Source organism: Giraffa tippelskirchi, chromosome 1 (genome assembly GCF_054371585.1).
Source record: "Giraffa tippelskirchi isolate mGirTip1 chromosome 1, T2T-mGirTip1v1.2.pri, whole genome shotgun sequence".
NCBI classification, from domain to species: Eukaryota; Metazoa; Chordata; class Mammalia; order Artiodactyla; family Giraffidae; genus Giraffa; species Giraffa tippelskirchi.
The window spans coordinates 3,066,053-3,083,725 of NC_137275.1; the positions used below are offsets into that span (position 1 = coordinate 3,066,053).

At 52.0% G+C, this 17,673-nt stretch overlaps 1 protein-coding gene and 1 long non-coding RNA gene across 3 annotated transcripts in view; both read left to right on the forward strand.

Moving 5' to 3' along the window:
- The first annotated feature begins 29 nt into the window (after positions 1 to 29).
- On the forward strand, positions 30 to 1,235 carry LOC145542246 (uncharacterized). The gene is made up of 2 exons (XR_014079722.1): positions 30 to 440; positions 1,012 to 1,235. It is a non-coding gene; the product is annotated as an uncharacterized LOC145542246 (long non-coding RNA).
- A 6,163-nt stretch (positions 1,236 to 7,398) lies between these two features.
- ACOX3 (acyl-CoA oxidase 3, pristanoyl) overlaps positions 7,399 to 17,673 on the forward strand; it is a 49,854-nt gene continuing 39,579 nt past the window's right edge. For both annotated transcript variants that reach the window (XR_014079723.1, XM_081580677.1), the window contains exons 1-6: positions 7,399 to 7,512; positions 11,170 to 11,326; positions 11,653 to 11,886; positions 12,928 to 13,002; positions 13,498 to 13,587; positions 16,380 to 16,523. Coding sequence is in view for 1 of the 2 variants with exons in the window: in XM_081580677.1 (XP_081436803.1) it covers positions 11,183 to 11,326; positions 11,653 to 11,886; positions 12,928 to 13,002; positions 13,498 to 13,587; positions 16,380 to 16,523 (687 nt within the window). In the remaining variant the exon portion in view is untranslated. The remainder of the gene's footprint in view (positions 7,513 to 11,169; positions 11,327 to 11,652; positions 11,887 to 12,927; positions 13,003 to 13,497; positions 13,588 to 16,379; positions 16,524 to 17,673) is intronic.

The window sequence follows — 17,673 nt, forward strand, 5'->3', positions numbered from 1 at the left end:
TGACGCACGCGGCCTGGCGCGGCCCGTTTGCGTCACGGGGCGGGGCGCTGGAGACCGGAAGTGAAAGGGAAGATGGGGGACCCACCGCTTCTCTTGTTTTGAGTTCCTTGGCGCCTGGTTCCGGTGCAGAGTTCTGAGCTGAGGAATATAACGTTTGCCCAAAGGTCCTCCTAGTCAAAGCTGTGGTTTTCCCAGTAGCCATGTAGGGATATGAGAATCGGAACATAAAGAAAGCTGAGCGGCAAAGAATTGATGCTTTTGAAATGTGGTGTTGGAGAAGACTCTTGAGAGTCCCTTGGACTGCAACGAGATCCAACCAGTCCATCCCCAAGGAAATCAGTCCTGAATATTCGCTGGAAGGACTGACGCTGAAGCTGAAGCTCCAATACTTTGACCACCTGATGCGATGAGCTGACTCATTTGAAAAGACCTTGATGGTGGTAAAGATTGAAGGCTGGAGGAGAAGGGGCCGACAGAGGATGAGATGGTTGGGTGGTCTCACCGACTCGCTGTGTTGTAGCCATATGTGCAGGGAAACAAACTCACTCAGAAGGACAATGCAGATAGTGGAGTGCAGTTTATTATACCCACGCGCCCAAGGAAGAGTCTCCTCTTAGCCAAGGACCCCGACCAGTTTTTGTGAAAACCTTGTATACCCTAAGTGTATAAGGTTCCCTGAAACTAGCCTGAACAACGGGAAAAGAAGGATACAATCAAAGTTAACCCGCAATCATATGCCTTAAGCCTAGGTAGTTAACAGTGGACAATTATTAATAGGCCTGTGGTCATACCCCAATAAGCATAATAGAATGTATGCTTCTATTCGGTTACACAGTTAATTAGGGTATTCTTTTAGGTGATGGAGAGCCCTGGGGCTCTTCCCTCCAGGGGCCTGGTTTTCCAGTTGGTATGTCGTTCCCATAGATACTGGGCATATAGCTCAAAGTCCACAGTCTGGCCCAAGATGGAGTCCTGCTTTCAAGATAGAGCCTGTTCTGTTTCTTCCTTCAGATGCACATGAGTTTGAGTAAACTCCAAGAGTTGGTGATGGACAGGGAGGCCTGGTGTGCTGCAGTCCATGGGGTCTCAAAGAGCAGAACACGACTGAGCGACTGAACTGAACTGGGGGTATATTCAAGGGTGTCAATGCCAACAGTAACATGACCTGAGCTGACTTGGAGAATTCTGGCTGTGGTGTATTTATGGAGTCATTAAAATCATTCCTGCGTCCAGAATCTGGTTGTCTCCCTATTGGTTCCTGATCAACGTCAAGGAGTCCATGTTTGTGTGAATGTTCAGGATTAGTTCTCTTTTGAGAGTTCCTGCTTCTGTATTTCACTCTGGCCGTGCGAGAAAGTTGCAGCCGATGCATTCCTGCGTTTGAGTGGTGCTGCATGGTGTTTATCAGGACGGGTCGTCAGCTGTCTCCTGCCTGCCCCAAGTGAAAGTGTTAGTCGCTCAGGTGCATCTGACTGTGACCCCATGGACTGTAGCCCTCTAGGCTCCTCTGTCTTGGAATTCTCCAGGCAAGAATACTGGAGTGTGTAGCATTCCCTTCTGCAGAGGAGCTTCACCCGGAGATCAAACTCTGATCTCCTGCGTTGCAGGCAGATTCTTACTGTCTGAGCCACCAGGGAAACCCTGTGTCCAAGGAGGAGCAGAAAAGGGCAGGTACTGCCAGTGTAGGCGAACATCAGCTTCACAATCTGTAGAATCTAGTGATACTGAAACCGTTTACCTCAGACTGAGACTTGAACCCAGCCAAAACCCTGCTTGGGACTTGAACTCAGCCAAAACCCACAGTACGTGGTTTCAGGACCTAATGAAGCTCAGGTTCTTGATGTCTCATCGCAGGAAGAATTCAATGAGAGACAAAGTGATAGGTAAGAGGTGGATTTATTCAGATACAGAGAGAAGCACCCTCCACAGACGAGAGTGTGGGCCATCGCAGAGGACAAAAGCGGCCATGAAACGTGGCATGGTTAGTTTTTAATAGGATGGGTAATTCCATATGCTAATGAGTTGGCGGACTATTCTAACTATTTTGGGGAAGAGGGCAGAGATTTCCTGGATTTGGGGCACCACCCACTCCTTGGTCTTTTAACAGTCATTTCACTTGCTGATTCAGGATCAAGGTCTGGTCTTGTCTGCCATCTTGGTCCCATTTGATTTTAATCAGTTTATGTTGTGTCCTTGGGCTATGTCATTCTTTCAGAAGTTGTGTCCTGCCCCTTTCCCTCCTGTTAACAATACTCCAAAAATCCTCAGAGAGTCTTCAGTCTTTTTGAACATTAATCCCTCAGTTGGGGTTTTTTTCTCAAGGGTCTCTATCAGAATCAAGGATTAAAAACCAACTCAAGTCATGCAGTTTATCAGAGAAAAGAGCAAAGACCAAGACCAATGTCTATGGATTAAGTAAGAGATAAATGATCACTAAACCTCATAGTCTTTGACCATGTAATTGATTTTCATGCTGTTTTAGTTTCCTAGGGTTGTCATAACAAATTACCACAAACTGGGTGGTTTAAAACTGTAGAGATTTGCTCTCACAGATCTGAAAGATTGGTGGGAGAATCTATTTGTTGCCTCTCAGCTTCTGGTGATTGCCAGCAACTGTAAGTGTTCCTGGGCCTGTGGCCATATAACTCGAATCTCTTCCTCCATGGCCACTTGGCCTTCTTTTGTGTTTCTCTGTGTCTCTTCTCTGGCAAAGGCCCAACTTCCAAGTAAGGTCACAGGTACAGTGGGATAGGACTTTGGCATGTCTTTGGGGAGAGGCATAATTTAACCTTCATTGCTATCCAAAGATGTTTAGCCTGTGGAGCAGCCAAAAGATTAATCATTACAAACCTTACTAGTTGCTCACATGTGAAGGGACCTGGGCTTAGCACTGAGGATGCAGAGCTAAATAAGATCCCACCCTTGAGGAACCTTCAGACTGATGAGAGGCAGAGAGGTAAGACAGTGATCATGGAATGTGAAACGTGCAACAGTCAAGACATACGGGCTGCACAGGTCGCAGAAGGAGGAAGTTTTTTTGTTTGTTTGTTTTACACTATAAAACTCCTCCAATCTTGAAGGACATGTGTTGTGAAAGGGGGACTCAGTGACAACTGAGTTAAATAGAACCAACTGTGGGGCGGGGGGAAGAATTCTTCAAGGGAGTCCTGACTTCGGAAGACCTGGTTGTCCAAATACAGAGCACAGAACAAACAAAAGTTCACAGGGGCACAGTATTGTCCACCCCCGGGCGGTGGGGGGGAGCCTTCTACGTTTCTCATCCCTGCAAAGATCATCACCTCTCTGCAATCACTGGTTTCACCAAAGCCAAGAGCAACGTTTTCATTAGGGACTTGGCCTGACTTGTATTAGTGGAGCTCAGGATGCAAAGTGCCTTTGTTTTCTCATTCAACTTGTTGCGTAATGTCCATAATCAAAACAGCATTGAGGCAAGGTGTCCACTAGGCTTCTCGTGTATAACAAGCATGTTCTTTGATTTAAATGTGAGCTCAGTTCTTCTGAAACAAAACAAAATGCCTGTTTCTCAGCCTCTGTGCTGTTAAGCTTCTGGGCCCTGAGGCTGTCCCCTTGCTGGTCCTGACTGGTTTGGTCCCTGCAGCCCTGGCGCAGGTCACATGCACAGACAAGAGAGGGATCGCTGAGCAGAAACCTGGAGGCCAAGGCCTTCAGATAAGCGTGACACAGAGCAGGACCCTTAAGTCTTTTCCCTCCATGTCCTCCACCTGCCTTTTGTCTGTAGAAAAACTTTAGCCAAAGAAGAACTTAACCAGAGAAATAAAATGCAGAAGCAAAGGAAAGCAGTCAAACAAGATCAGGTAATAAGGGAGTTCCCTGGTGGCCCAGTGGACAGGACTCAGAGCTCTCACTGCCACAGCCTGGGTTCAAACCCTGGGTGAGGAGCTAAAATGGTATCAGATGGATGGCATGGCCAGTAAAACATAAAACAAAGAAACATTTACAATACCAAATAATAATAGTTTAGTCATCAAACAAAGTCAAGGACCTTTACTTCCTCCCCAAAGGCTATAGATAATATTCTGAGCTTTATCCTTTGAGCTGTTTTGCAGATAGTGAACTCCCCACCTCCATCAAGTGGAAGAAGTTAAACTACATGATGACCAGACTGTAGCCATAACATAAGCCGCCACAATTCTGAGAATTGGTCTCAAGGAAATGGGAACAAACCAACCTTGGAACTAAAGAGGAACTGTACTTAAAACAATCAAGATGACGCTGAGTAGACAATGTGAAGTGAAAGTCACTCGTTTGTGTCCAGCGCTTTGCAACACCTTGGCCTACACAGTCCATGGAATTCTCCAGTGTCAGGACCAGCCCGAGAACGAACTAACCTGAGGGAGCGGTGCCGCAGAAGAAAAAGGAAAACTAAGACTCAGAAATAAGGTGGGGATCAGGGGGCTGATGCCATTCGCAGGCAAAAGCCCAGATCCTAATCCTTGCATGCCTTTTATTGCTAATGTCTACTTCCTTGTACGTGCTCTAGAGATATCTGCTTTTTACAATCTCAGGGGTAAAGACTTTCAATGCACAGACCTCAGTGTCAAACCTTCAGGCCTTCAGCTAGTGACGACCTTTCTCAGCAAATCCCTCAAGTCTCTGGTTATGACAACAGTCACTAATGGTTTTCCATCATTCGTATCAGTACTTCAACATCTTGTTTTCAAGATGTTTTTCCACAATGGACTTTTTACTTGCTCCCAGCCCTTTGTCTGGGGGTGGTGAGAAAGTCATTCTTATTTTTCAAAGAAGCCTTGTTAATTATAGTACAGGCCTGTGCATAGCATATTCCCTACATCCAGGCCAGAATACTGGAGTGGGTAGCCTTTCCCTTCTCCAGGGGATCTTTCCAACCCAGGGATCAAACCCAGGTCTGCCATGTTGCAGATGGATTCTTTACCAGCTGAGTCATGAGGGAAGCCAAATTAGACAATGACATGATTAATTTCATATTATAATCTTTTTTTCTTTATTTTTAATTGAAGGATAATTATAATATTGTGTTGGTTTCTGCCATACATCAACGTGGATCAGGTCTGACAGTCATCTTGCTTGAAATTAATCATGTCATTGTCTAATTTTCCACCCCCCTCTAAACATTCAGTTCAATTCAGTTGCTCAGTCATGTCCGACTCTTTGCGACCCCATGGACTGCAGCACGCCAGGCCTCCCTGTCCATCACCATCTCCCAGAGTTTACTCAAGCTCATGTCCATCGAGTCAGTGATGCCATCCAACCATCTCATCCTCTGTCGTCCCCTTCTCCTCCCACCTGTAAACATTGACCTCTGGGGTTTTATGACCTCTTGTTACTGAATTCAACTCCAGCTGCCTGCCACCTGAAGGCCAACATTCAAGAGGCAAGTGTTTGTATAAAGGAAAAATTGCTTTATTTAGGAGTCCAGCAACCAGGGTAGAAGGTGGACTCATGTTCAAAGGCCAACTCCTCACTGCCAATCAGCGCATAGGAACTTTTAAAGGGGAGTTTCAGGGTTCTATAGGCAGGGGGTAGGAGCTACATACAGAAACAGCCTGAGTGCCCCAGAGGCCTCATGCCACCACTGGGGAGTCCATGGGCCTCAATGAACGATCCCACATGACATAATGAAGACCTGAAGCAGCCAAAGAAAGGGAAAAAAATATCAAAAAATTTTTTTTCTTCATTGACTCATGCCTGTAACATTTGCCAAGAAGATCAAAGCTTCAGCCCTTTGCACGTGCATCTCATGCCAAGGCTTCCCGCAGTGCCTAACTCTCCCATTACCATTCTCAGCCACCTACTACTTGCTGTAGTTTTACTCTGGGGAAGGAGGTTGCTGCTTGTGGTCCGGGCTCTCATGACAGGTCCCTGTAGGTGAGTGTGAGTGAAAGTTGCTCAGCTGGGTCCCAGTCTGCGACCCCACAGATTATAGTCTGCCAGTCTGCTCTGTCCATGGAACTCTACAAGCAAGAATACTGGGTTGCCATGCCCTCCTCCAGGGATGGTCTGGACATAGGGAATGAACCCAGATCTCCCGCATTGCAGGCAGACTCTTCACTGTCTGAGCCACCAGGGAAGCCGTAATAGGATCATACTTGGTACCAAGTCATCATGGCCCATCCCAACCCAGTGACCTGGTAACTCCTTCCCAACAACCCTTTGTGGATCCTGAACCAGTGAGGGAAGTGGTGGTGGTGGGAGGCAAAGGAGGAAGGGGATAAAGAGAGACAAGTGGCCAGAGTTTGGGAGGAGACTTCAGGGTTAACGTATCCAAATAGCGGCAGGAACCAACAACGGCCAACAAAGCAAAGGACTCAAAAGGAGCAGGGGACAGGTGTGCCCAACAGGGTGGTGCGGAACAGAGGTCAAAATGAACCAGGGTGGGGGACTGACACCAGAACCCTCACAGAGGCCTGGCAGATCATGGTCAGCTGAGCTCCCGAAAGAGTTCCCACTCTGCTCCACTGATCACGCCATCCCCTGGCAGCTTTACCAGGAAGCAGCTAACAAAACATGGACAAAACCGAAGCCCATTTCTCTTCCCCCAAGTAGCTCCTCCATGTCAGGTCCCCAACACATCTCCCCCCGCCCCCTGCTGCTGCTGCTGCTGCTAAGTCGCATCAGTCGTGTCCGACTCTTCGAGACCCCATGGACTGCAGCCCACCAGGCTCCTCCCCCCACCCCACCCAGGTCCCTTCAAAACAACCCTGAGCAGTGTGTGAGTCCGTCCTCTCTCTCTACCTCACCACCACCTATAAAAGTCTCCAAGTCCCCTGAGTGCCACCGAGAGACGTCCAACGCATGTTCCCTGCCAAATGCAGGTCAAGCAGTGTCGTAAACCAGGGAGGGGACAGGATCCCAGGGATTCTGATGCAGGAAGGTCCACTGGGGAGGGTCCCAAGAAGGCTCCCCTTTTGGGCTCCCCTGGTGGCTCAGCTGGTAAAGAATCCGCCTGCAATGTGGGAGACCTGGGTTCCATCCCTGGGTTGGGAAGCTCCCCTGGAGAAGGGAAAGGCTACCCACTCCAGTATTCTGGCCTGGATAATTCTGGCCTGGTAGCTTGGAGAAGGAAATGGCAACCCACTCCAGTATTCTTGCCTGGAGAATCCCAGGGACGGCGGAGCCTGGTGGGCTGCCGTCTATGGGGTCGCACAGAGTCGGACACGACTGAAGCGACTTAGCAGCAGCAGCAGCAGCAAAGAGTCGGACAGGACTGAGCGACTTTCACTTTCACTTTCCAGCAGCCAGGGCTCGCCCAGGCGTCCTGCGTTTCCCGGGTGACAGGGCGCAGAGGCGGCCGCGATGACGTCAGGCCCGGGTGTGGCCTACAGGGCCTGTCTGCGGCTGCGCGCGCTCCCCTGCTTCTGCTTCTGGGATCTGGTTGGACCTCCTGGGGACCAGCGTTGGGAACCTGCAGTGTGTTCGCGGGGCGGTGCGGCGGCCGCGATCGGGAGGGCCCGGCGACATCTGAAGGTCCAGCCCGCCTTTGCCCAGAGGGTACGCGTGGGCCGCGCGTGCAAAGGTCGGGGTGGGGTGGGGGGCAAACGCGTCTTCTTGCGAACCTGCTGGGCACAGAGGCTGCGAGGGCCCGCGGCCGGGCGGGTGGACGCACGAGATGTACTGAGGACTTCAGACACTTGTCCCCTGAGGTCAGCGGACACCTGCCACCCAGCGGCGGGGGCATGGTCGGGTCTGCATGTTAGGGCCCTTCTGAGATTGTGTGAAAGCGACTATTGCGCCCCCCAAATGGTATAGGTGCCTACCCCACCCCCCACCCCCCAAATGGTATAGACGTTCCGTTCCGTCCCTGGAACTGCTCTAGGGGTCCTGGTGAGTGGTAACAGCCTACTGTCTAGATGCAGGATCAGCCTTGCCCGTGTTCACCCCAGGCAGGTGAAGCGACTTTGCCAAGTTCGCCCCACGCCTAAGCTCTATAGTTGGGATCTGACGCCAGGCGTCTGGCTTCAGATACCTGTGTAACATCATGCAGTAATGTCGGTGGCTCAGGTGGCCTTTTACGGCTTAGGATTCTGGAGTTTGGACCGAGGTCGTTAAGGCCCTGGACAATCTACTTGACTAACACATTCGCTTTCATCACCTGAAAGGTCAGAGTATTGGTTGTCCTGGAGTTGCTAGCATCTGGGAATCAGCTGCTCCACCCACACTCACTGTTTGCTCAATAGCTGGAGGTTGTTATAAGATTTCTTGGGCTCAAAGAGAAAGGATAGGATTTGTTTGGTATTAGAGAGGTGCGGTGAGGGAGGGGCTTGGTAACTAACTGGATTCTGGGATGGGGGAAGAGAGAACTTCCACGCTGGTGCTTGGCTTCATAGATCAACTAACCCTATAAAAAATGTTTTATAGTTTTGCAAGTATAAGTTTTACACTTCTTTTGTTGAATTTACTTCCAAGTGTTTTATCATTTTTGATGCTGTTATCAATAGAATTGTTGTGTTAATTTCATTTTTGAGTTGTTCGCTGTTAGTGTATGGAAATCAGCTGTGTTTTGCTCACTGATCTTGTACTCTGCAAACTGGCTAGACTGATCTACTAATTCTAATAGTTTTTTAGTGGATTCCTAGGAGTTTCTGTACAAAATCATGTCATCTGCAGATAGAGATAGGTTTCTAATCTGAATGACTTTTATATCATTTCTTGCCTGATTGCATAGGCTAGCACCTCCAGTACACTGTTGACTAGAAGTGGTGGAGTAGACATCCTTGTCTTGTTCCTAATTTTAGGGGCAAGGCATTCAGTCATTTATATAAGGCATTCAGTCATTTATATTTAAGGACAATGATAGCTAGAGGGTTTTTGTAGATGTCTTTTATCAGGTTCAGTAGTTTTATCAAGCTATTTCTAGTTTGTTGAGTTTTTATCATGAGAGGGTGTTCGATTCTGTCACATGCTTTTCTGCATCTGTTGATATGATCGTGTATTTTTTGTCCATCTGTTTTGTTGACATGGTGTATTACATGAATTGATTTTCAAATGTTGAGTCAACCTTATATTGCTGGGATATATCTCATGTGGTTGTGATATATAATCTTTTAATATGTTGCTGGATTCACTTTGCAAGATTTATTGAGGATTTTTACTTTTATATTCATGAGAGTTATTAGTCTGCAGTTTTCTTGTCATATCTTTGGTTTGGTTTCAGTGTAATGCTGGCTTAATGGAGCACTTTATAGGTGTGTTCCCTCCTCTTCTATTTTTCTGTAAGAGTTTGTAAATTTTTATTTTTCTTCTGTAAATATTTGGTAGAATTCACACTGGAAGCCCTCTGGCTTTTGTTTGTGGGCATTGATTCCTGACTCAGCCTCTTCCCTCTTGATGGATCTGACCCCACTGCCCCATTTCTTCATGAGTCAGTTTTGGTAGATTGTGTCTTTCTAGGGACTTGTCAGTCTCGTGGAAGTTATCTAACTTGTTGGCACACAGTGGTTCACAGTATCCCCTTAGAATCCTTTTTATTTCTTTAAGGTTGGTAGTAACAGTCCCTCTTTGGTCCCTCAAGTTAGTAATTTGTGTTTTCCCTCTTTTTTTTTTTACTGGTTCGATCAAGCTAAAAGTATGTCAATTTTGTGATCTTTTCAATGAACCAACTTCTGTTTTTGTTGATTTTCTCTTTTCTAGTCCATACTTTTTGCTCTAATCTTTTGTCTGCTTCCTTTCTACTTGCTCTGGATTTAGTTTGTGCTTCTTTCTCAGCATCTTTTTTTTTTTTTAATTTATTTTTGGTTGCGCATGTCTTAGTTGTGGCATGTGGGATCTAGCTCCCTGACTGGGAACCCATTTCCCTTACGTCAGGAGCCCGGAGTCTTAGCCACGACCGCCAGGGAAGTCCTCTCAGCATCTTAAAGTGGCTGCCAAAGAGCTTGCCCAGGGCTCATGTTCTGCGGAGTTCAGATCCCCCCTCTGCCACTTCTCAGTGGTGGGAGCTTGCAAAAGACAGCGAACTTCTCTGAATTGAGGTTCTTGCATCTTTTGAGAGGGACAGTAGTACTTGGCCCACAGTTGAAGGGATGAAATAAGATGCTGTCTGTCAAGGGCACAGTCTCTGACACACAAAGTGAAAAAGTTGCTCAGTCGTGTCCGACTCCTTGCGATCCCATGGACTGTAGCCTGCCAGGCTCCTCTCTCCATGGAGTTCTCTAGGCCAGAAGACTGGAGTGGGTAGCCGTTCCCCCCTCCAGGGGATTTTCCCAACACAGGGATCAAATCCATTCCCTTCTCCAGAGGATTTTTCTAGCCCAGAGATCGAACCCAGGTCTCCCGCTTTACAGGTGGATTCTTTATTGTCTGAGCCACCAGGGAAGCCCTCTGACACACAAGCAGGTCTTCAAATGTGCCCTGCGGATCTTTCCCCTCCCTCCCAGAAGACACAAGGGTCTCACCAGTAAGAGTGACCACTTTTCCATGTGTGTCAACAGTGTTGACCACCATCCTCAGAGTTTGACCTCCTAGATTATCCTAATGTTTAACTACAGGATTTAAATGTTCTCACGGACCTTAAAGAGTTGCCCTGGGGGTCCACACCCAGGGTCCACACCCAGGACGCTGCTCTCCTGGTGTCTCTCTAGGTCTTTGTTCACAAGCCCCTCCCATCCCTGCCTTTACTGACCCAGACACTGGAAAAGGAGCTAGTCTGCTCAGTAAATTCCAGAATGATCCTTTGGTCAAGAGAGCTAGGTTGCTGTTAGTGGGAAGCCAGATCCTTCTGTGTCAAGTAGAGTCTCTGACTCCGCAGACGTCCCCCATCCAGGTGGGCTGAAGGGGACTCCAGCGGTGCGGCTGGAGCGGACCGGCCAGCACGGGCTGGACTCCAGGCGAGGCTTCCCGGGCTGCGGGTCTGGTGGCCCTGGGCAGGTGAGGCGTCCTCTGGCCACGCCGAGCGCTTCACAGCGCCGGCCGCAGGGCTGCCCTTTGCCCCTGTCTGACTCCGGGTCACCTCGGTTCAGGAGTGGAGCACAGGGCACTCGCCCCACCCCGTCTCCTGGGAGAGTGGACGCCGGCTGTGTGGGGTCGTCCCCGCTGCCCTTCCCTTCGCGATCAGAGCTTGTCTGTCTGTCTGTCACATCCCGTGGCACGTCTGCCCTTGTCGGTGATGGCGAGACGAGGACACGCACTGACTCCTGTTGTGTGTCTGTGCAGGTGGCCAGGAGTGATGGCGCCCCTCAGGGAGAGGAGCGATGACCCTGTGCTGCTGGACCCGCCCCGGGGGCCCCTGCACGAGGCCCGCGCCCGCGCTTCGTTCCCCTGGAAGGAGCTGGCGCTGTTCTGGGAGGGTGAGGACATGCTGCGCTTCAAGGTGAGTCCGGGCTGGTGGCCACTGGGGGCCTCGGTGGCGTGGGGGGGCTCTGCTGGGCTCCTGGTTCATCTGCAGAAAGATGGCAGGGGTCCTCGGGGAACTCTCGGGGGCCCGGAATGAATGAACACAGACAGGCTGGGCTTCCTAAGCCTGGTACCCCCTGCTCTGCCCTGAGAAGGACTCTCTTCTCTGTCCCTGTGTTTCTGGGTTAGACTGCCCAACTGAGGCAGCCTGTGGCCTTGAGAACACCATGTAAGACAGAGTTTAGCGAAAAAATTCTGTACTTTGCCTCCAAATCCGCTATTCCTCGCCTGCTGCATTTTCAGAAAACCATCTTCTCAGCTCTGGAGAACGACCCCCTCTTCGCCCATCCCCGCGGCAGCCAGCTCTCGGTGGAGAAGTACCAGGAGCTGAACTTCCTGCGCTGTAAGAGGGTCTTCGAGTATGACTTCCTCCCTGTGGGGGACATGCTGGGCAGCCTGCTGAAGGTCCTGGCACTGATTGAGTGCCTGGGCATGTACGACTGGTCCCTGGCCACCAAGTTCTTCCTGCACGTGCTGGTGAGTTGCCCCGGGAGAGGGGAGGAGTGGAGAGGGGGCCCCTTTCACGCTGCGCTCCGAGGCTGAACAGCGCTCTGTCCGCTGTACCTGAGATACACTCAGCAGTTGCCTTTGTGGTTTCCTGGTTGGCAGCGTTTGCTCGCTTCTAGAGCTTTGTGAGACGTATGCATTTGGGAAATGTTCATTTAAAGAGACTTCTAGCAGATGATGAAGGAAACAGGAACAGGGACGAGGGACTTCCCGGGTGGTCCAGTGGCTCAGACTCTGTGCTCTCAGCGCATGGAGCCCTGAGTGTGACCGCTGCTCAGGAACTAGATTCCCACAAGCTGCAACTAAGAGGTCACATGCTGCACCAAAATAAATAAAGAAAAAGAGAGGAAAAAAAAGAAAATTTGTGAAAAAACAAAAGCAGAGATGAAAATATGTAGGTAGATCTTGTGACTTGTAGTGAGACGCCCAATTTTTTTCAGCCGTTTATGCAGACTTGCACACGTCAGTCCTTATATAACGCAGTGCAGCTAAAACTCCATAGAAATAGCAGCTCTGGGACTTTTATACCAAAAATCATGATAAGTGGAAGGAAGGAAAGAGGGAGAATAGGTCAAAGGTGAAGCCTGTGTTTCTGCCTCTTAGATATTCGGGTGCAGATGAACTCGGGAAGGTGGTATCATCCACGTGCTGTCTGAAGGAAAAGTGGGCTCACCTTGCCCATCCCACACTCCCATCCCCCACCCAACTCTCACCTCCTTGCTGTTCACGGACCCTCTCCTGGTCCTGTTCAGCACGTGCGGCTTGCGACAAGGACCCGGGTCTCGTCACTCTGTGAGCTCAAGGCCAGGTAGCTGAGCCCCAGGGCCTACCCTGGGCCGTGGACGCCAGTGCTGCTTTGTCTTGGAAGCTGGAGCCCTTACTGGGGGCTGGTGTGGTGCCGGGGGGTGTGTGTGGTGTGTGTGTGTGTCGGGGTGGGGAGCAGGGGTAAAGTATCAGGGCAGCAGCACGCCTTAGCTTCCACCTGTTTACATGGTGATGTTGTATTTTCAGACTTTTGGATCCGCAATTTACAGCTCTGGTTCTGAACGACACTTCAAATACCTTCCAAAGATCTTCAGTATGGAGGTTAGTTGGGGTTCATGGGTGACCTCGTGTCCTGTTCTCCTTGGAGATGTGTGGGGAGGGCACCCTGCCGCAGAGGCTCTCCAAGTGGGGGGACTGTTCCTCTCCATTCTTGCTGTTCTGGGGCTGCTCACCAAATAGTTAATGCTGTTCTTTACCAAACTGGGGCCGGGTTCCCTGCACGGCAGGAACTGAGCTTTTTCTTATCGAGGAAACGCTTTCCTTTCCTTCTGCCGCCTGAGAGCTGCTCTTAGCCACCATGCTGACTTAGCGAGGCCCCCGTCGGCCCATCCGCCGGCTGCCCTCACAGGCGGGAGCTGCAGCCAGCGTCTCGCAGGGCAGACTGGCTCAGCGAGCCCGCTGGGTGTCAGGCAGGAAACGGAGACTTGGGGCTTTGATCAGTGGTCTAGGCCGTAAAGGAAGCGTGGTGGCAGGGTCCCTCCAGGAAGGTGCGGAAAGGGCCTCTTTACCTGACATCATTTTGTGTTTCTATGCTAGATTTTTGGATGCTTTGCTCTGACAGAAGTAAGTCATGGGAGTAACACCAAGGCCATACGGACGACCGCTCAGTACGACCCCACCACCCAGGTAAGTGATACCCACCCGTCTGTCTCTGGGCTTCGAGCGTGTGAAACATGGTGTTGTTACATAATGAGACCAAGGAACCTGGCTCTTGCCGAAGTGCACACTGAGATCCATCACACTGAACGGTAGAGCCGAGGAGAGAAAGGTTGTGAGTGGTGAAACCTGGTCGCACCCGGAAGTCCATTGTGGTTTGGATTTGGGTAGGATGTGAATGTGGTGAGGGCACAGGCTGTCTTTTTATAAAATCTGTTTGTTTACCAGGTTTATCTGGTGTGCGATTAGTGAACGGTTTCATCTGCTCGTGCTTTATAGAACAAAGAGTAAGGAAGGTTCGCCTTGACCTTCGTCCCTCTCTCTCGGCCTGTCCCGTGTCCCCTGTCTGGGCCCAGGCTCTTCTGGACAGCAGCCCAGCCTCTCTGGTCCTGGGGCCGCTTCTGCACCCATGGACTCTCCGTGGCGCCTGTGTGGTTGGCCCCGCTGTGCGTTGAAGGCTGCTCTGTGCAGGCTCGGTCCTTAGCGCCATGGGGGCCCGGCAGTGCTTGGGGAGGGAGCTCGTGCTCTGGAGGAGGCCCGTCCGTGAGCAGACAGGGGCGTGGTGTGTCGGCTGGTCTGTGCCGTGGAGGGCAGCGGGGGCGGGGGAGAGGACGGAGCGTGCGAGGGACCCGTGGCCTCTGCTGCCCCCCGTCCTGCGGCCCCTCTCCCATCACTGGCATCGGGCTCCTTGGCCCCCACGTCTCCCAGACGGCCACATCCTCCTGCCGCTTCCTCACGGGTCCAGTGTCTGCAGCCCTTCCCCTGACTGGTCCATGTGGTTTGGCCGAGTTGCGAGTTGCGAGCAGCAGGGGAAGCCCTTCCCTTTGTGTCTGCTCACCGTGCGTTTATTCATGGGACAGATGGGCTGTGTGCGCTGGGGGCACTGTGGGCAAGGAACTCAAGAGGATGAACCTGAGAAGCCCCTGGAAGAACAGGGGTGGTGGGGGGCGCGGGTCACAGTGGGTGCCCTGCAGGCTGCTGGTGGTGCCTGGGAGCAGAGATGAGGGTCCGCCACACCGCAAGGGCTGAGAGCAAGCCGTGTGGCCTCTTGGGTGTCCTTGCTGTTCAGTCGCTCAGTCGTGTCCGACTCTTTGAGACCCCATGGACTGCAGCACGCCAGGCTCCCTTGTCCTTCACTGTCTCCCGGAGCTCACTCAAACTCATGTCCATCGAGTCGGTGATGCCATCCAACCATCTCATCCTCTGTCGTCCCCTTCTCCTCCCGCCTTCAATCTTTCCCAGCATCAGATGGCCAAAGTATTGGATCTTCAGCTTCAGCATCAGTCCTTCCAGTGAATATTCAGGGTTGATTTCCTTTAGGATGGACTGCCTTGATCTCCTTGCAGTCCGAGGGACTGTTGTTTAAGCCACGAGATATCTTTATATGAACCCGGGCCTCTCTGGCTCTCGGCCCTTCTTTTCTCTCGCCTCCCTAGTGTCCCTGGGCTCTCAGGGCTGGGCTAGGGGAGGGGGAGGCCCTTTCCGACTCTGAAGAGGGAGGGTGGTACCCCCACAGCCTTGGGGCCTCCATGCCCTCGGGGCCTGGGCGAAACTCGGTTACCTTCAAGGCTGATGTTTCTGATGCTCTTCCTCTTGGGGTTTGTCCTTAAGTGAAGATCAGTTGCGGTTAGGAGCCCCGGGCCTCCCGCAGGGTGTTGGTTGAGAACCCTGCTGTGTTCTCAACACTGCTGCGAGAGAAGCTCCTGGCATCTAACATGCCAGTGGGACTCTTATGCTGGAGGGGAGACGCAGTCCCGTCACCAGCATGGAGAAAGTGGCTGTGCCAGGGCTGTGGGGCAGGGATGGGATGGGACCGGTGAGTGTCACTACCTGATGTCACTTGTGTCGAGTGACAAGGAGATGCTGCATGTCGATGGGGAGGAGAGAGCAGCGCTGTGCGCTCGAGGGAGCCAGCTGGCTGGGTGACGCCCGCAAACAGGTGGGGACCTCCCGGGGGCAGCCCCCAGCCCTGCTTCCCTCTGCTCCCTCCTGCCTCCCCAAGCTGCGTGGGCCGTGTCCTCAGGAGACCTGCCCCTCACGTCTGCTCCTTCTTTACCCTGTGCTTGTCTCCCATGTGCTCCTGGGCTCCCGGGGAGCTTGTGGGGGGACAGACAGGGTGGGCGAAGGAGCCGGACTTGGCGAATCGGCAGTGGGTGGGGGATCAGGCAGCCATGAAGGCGAGGAGGGGACCCCCGCCCCGATCTGTGCTCGAGGAAGGCTCCCTGAACAGGTGCCGATCCGTGCTCGGGGAAGGCTCCCTGAACGGGTGCCGATCCGTGCTCGGGGAAGGCTCCCTGAACGGGTGCCGATCCGTGCTCGGGGAAGGCTCCCTGAACGGGTGCCGATCCGTGCTCGGGGAAGGCTCCCTGAACGGGTGCCGATCCGTGCTCGGGGAAGGCTCCCTGAACGGGTGCCGATCTGTGCTTGGGGAGGGCTCCCTGAATGGGTGCCGATCTGTGCTTGGGGAAGGCTCCCTGAATGGTGGACTCTACTGGGGTGTTGGCAGCTTGCAGAGTGTATTACGTGTGTTTTACTGTTTGCCATGTTGGTCATCATCTTCCATAGGAAGGTTCTTCTTTAAGTCACAAGACCCAGGATGTGCTTTTTTTTTTTTCCCAATGGGGCTCCCCATGCTACGCAGGAAGTAACCTTCCATCAGTTCTTACTCATACCTCCAAGAACAGAGAAGACTGAATGTGTCAAAGAGATAAAGACTCCAATGTGCGTCAGCCTCTAACGCCCATTTTGTTTCCCTCGTGCAGGAATTCATCATCCATTCCCCCGATTTTGAAGCCGCCAAGTTCTGGGTTGGCAACATGGGCAAGACCGCTACCCATGCAGTGGTGTTTGCTCAGCTGTACACGCCAGGAGGCCAGTGCCATGGCCTGCACCCCTTTCTCGTGCAGGTAGGGGCAGGTTTCATCTGGGGGTGGAGGGGCCTGGCCACGTCCGGAAATGTTTGCATCACAGCTGGGGGCAGGGGTGCTTCTGGCATTTAGGGGTGCAGACGCATGGTACATACAGCTCAACACCCCATAGTGCACAGGACACCCGCCCCCGACCCCCAGGAAGAATGATCAGCCCCACATGTGAGGCGCTGCGGCTGAGAATCCCCGAGCCCAAGCTCGTCTCGGGGAGAGTCTCCCTCCTGCTACGCACCACGCCCAGGCTCTGGCAGGCGGTCTGAGGGGCTCCAGGAGTTCCGAGGCAAAGCCTGACTTGGGCGTTTTCATGTAGCCCCTTCCCAGGTCACAAACAGAGCTCTGGCCATTGGGGGTCTCTGGGACAGCTGGCCCGTTCCCCACTGCCCAGGGTGGCTGCAGTGTCCACAGACCCGGAGCCCCCAGGTTCACTCAGGACCTTTGTACTGACTGGATACTGAATGAAACCCGGCTTCCACCATCCCCGCACCCATTCTGACATTTTTATTCTCTGAAACTTTTCTGACGGTTGGGAGGCTCTCACAAGAGAAGAATTCGTGTCACATACAAAGGCTTCCCAGGTGGTGCAGCGGTAAGGGATCTGCCTGCCAATGCGGGAGACGCCGGTTGGATCCCTGGGTCGGGAAGCAATGGCAACCCACTCCAGTATTCTTGGCTGGAAAATTCCAAGGATAGAGGAGCCTGGCATGCTATACAGTCCGTGGGGTCGCAGAGTCGGATGCCACTGAGCACGCACAACTAGCCACATGAAAGTGAGCAGTTTAGTGGCACTGAGCGCATTCACGATGTCCTGCTGTTCTAGTTTCGGAGCGTTTCCTCTTTAGAAGAAGCCCCACATCCATTCAGCTCGCCCTCCCCGCCACCCCCTCCCCAGGCCTTGCCTCGCTTGGCTGCTTTCTGCCTCTGCCTCTTCTGGACGTTCTGTATGAAAGGAGTCACACACTATGTGACTGTTTCTGTCTCACCTCTTTCCCTTCGCGTGTTTTTGAAGTTCATCCACATGGCGGCCTGTCCCAGATCCCCCTTCCTTTCTGAGGACGAATGATCCACAGTGTGGCTGGTCCACAGTTTGTGTGTCCGTTCCTCCTTTGCTGGATGTTGGGTGCTTTTCACC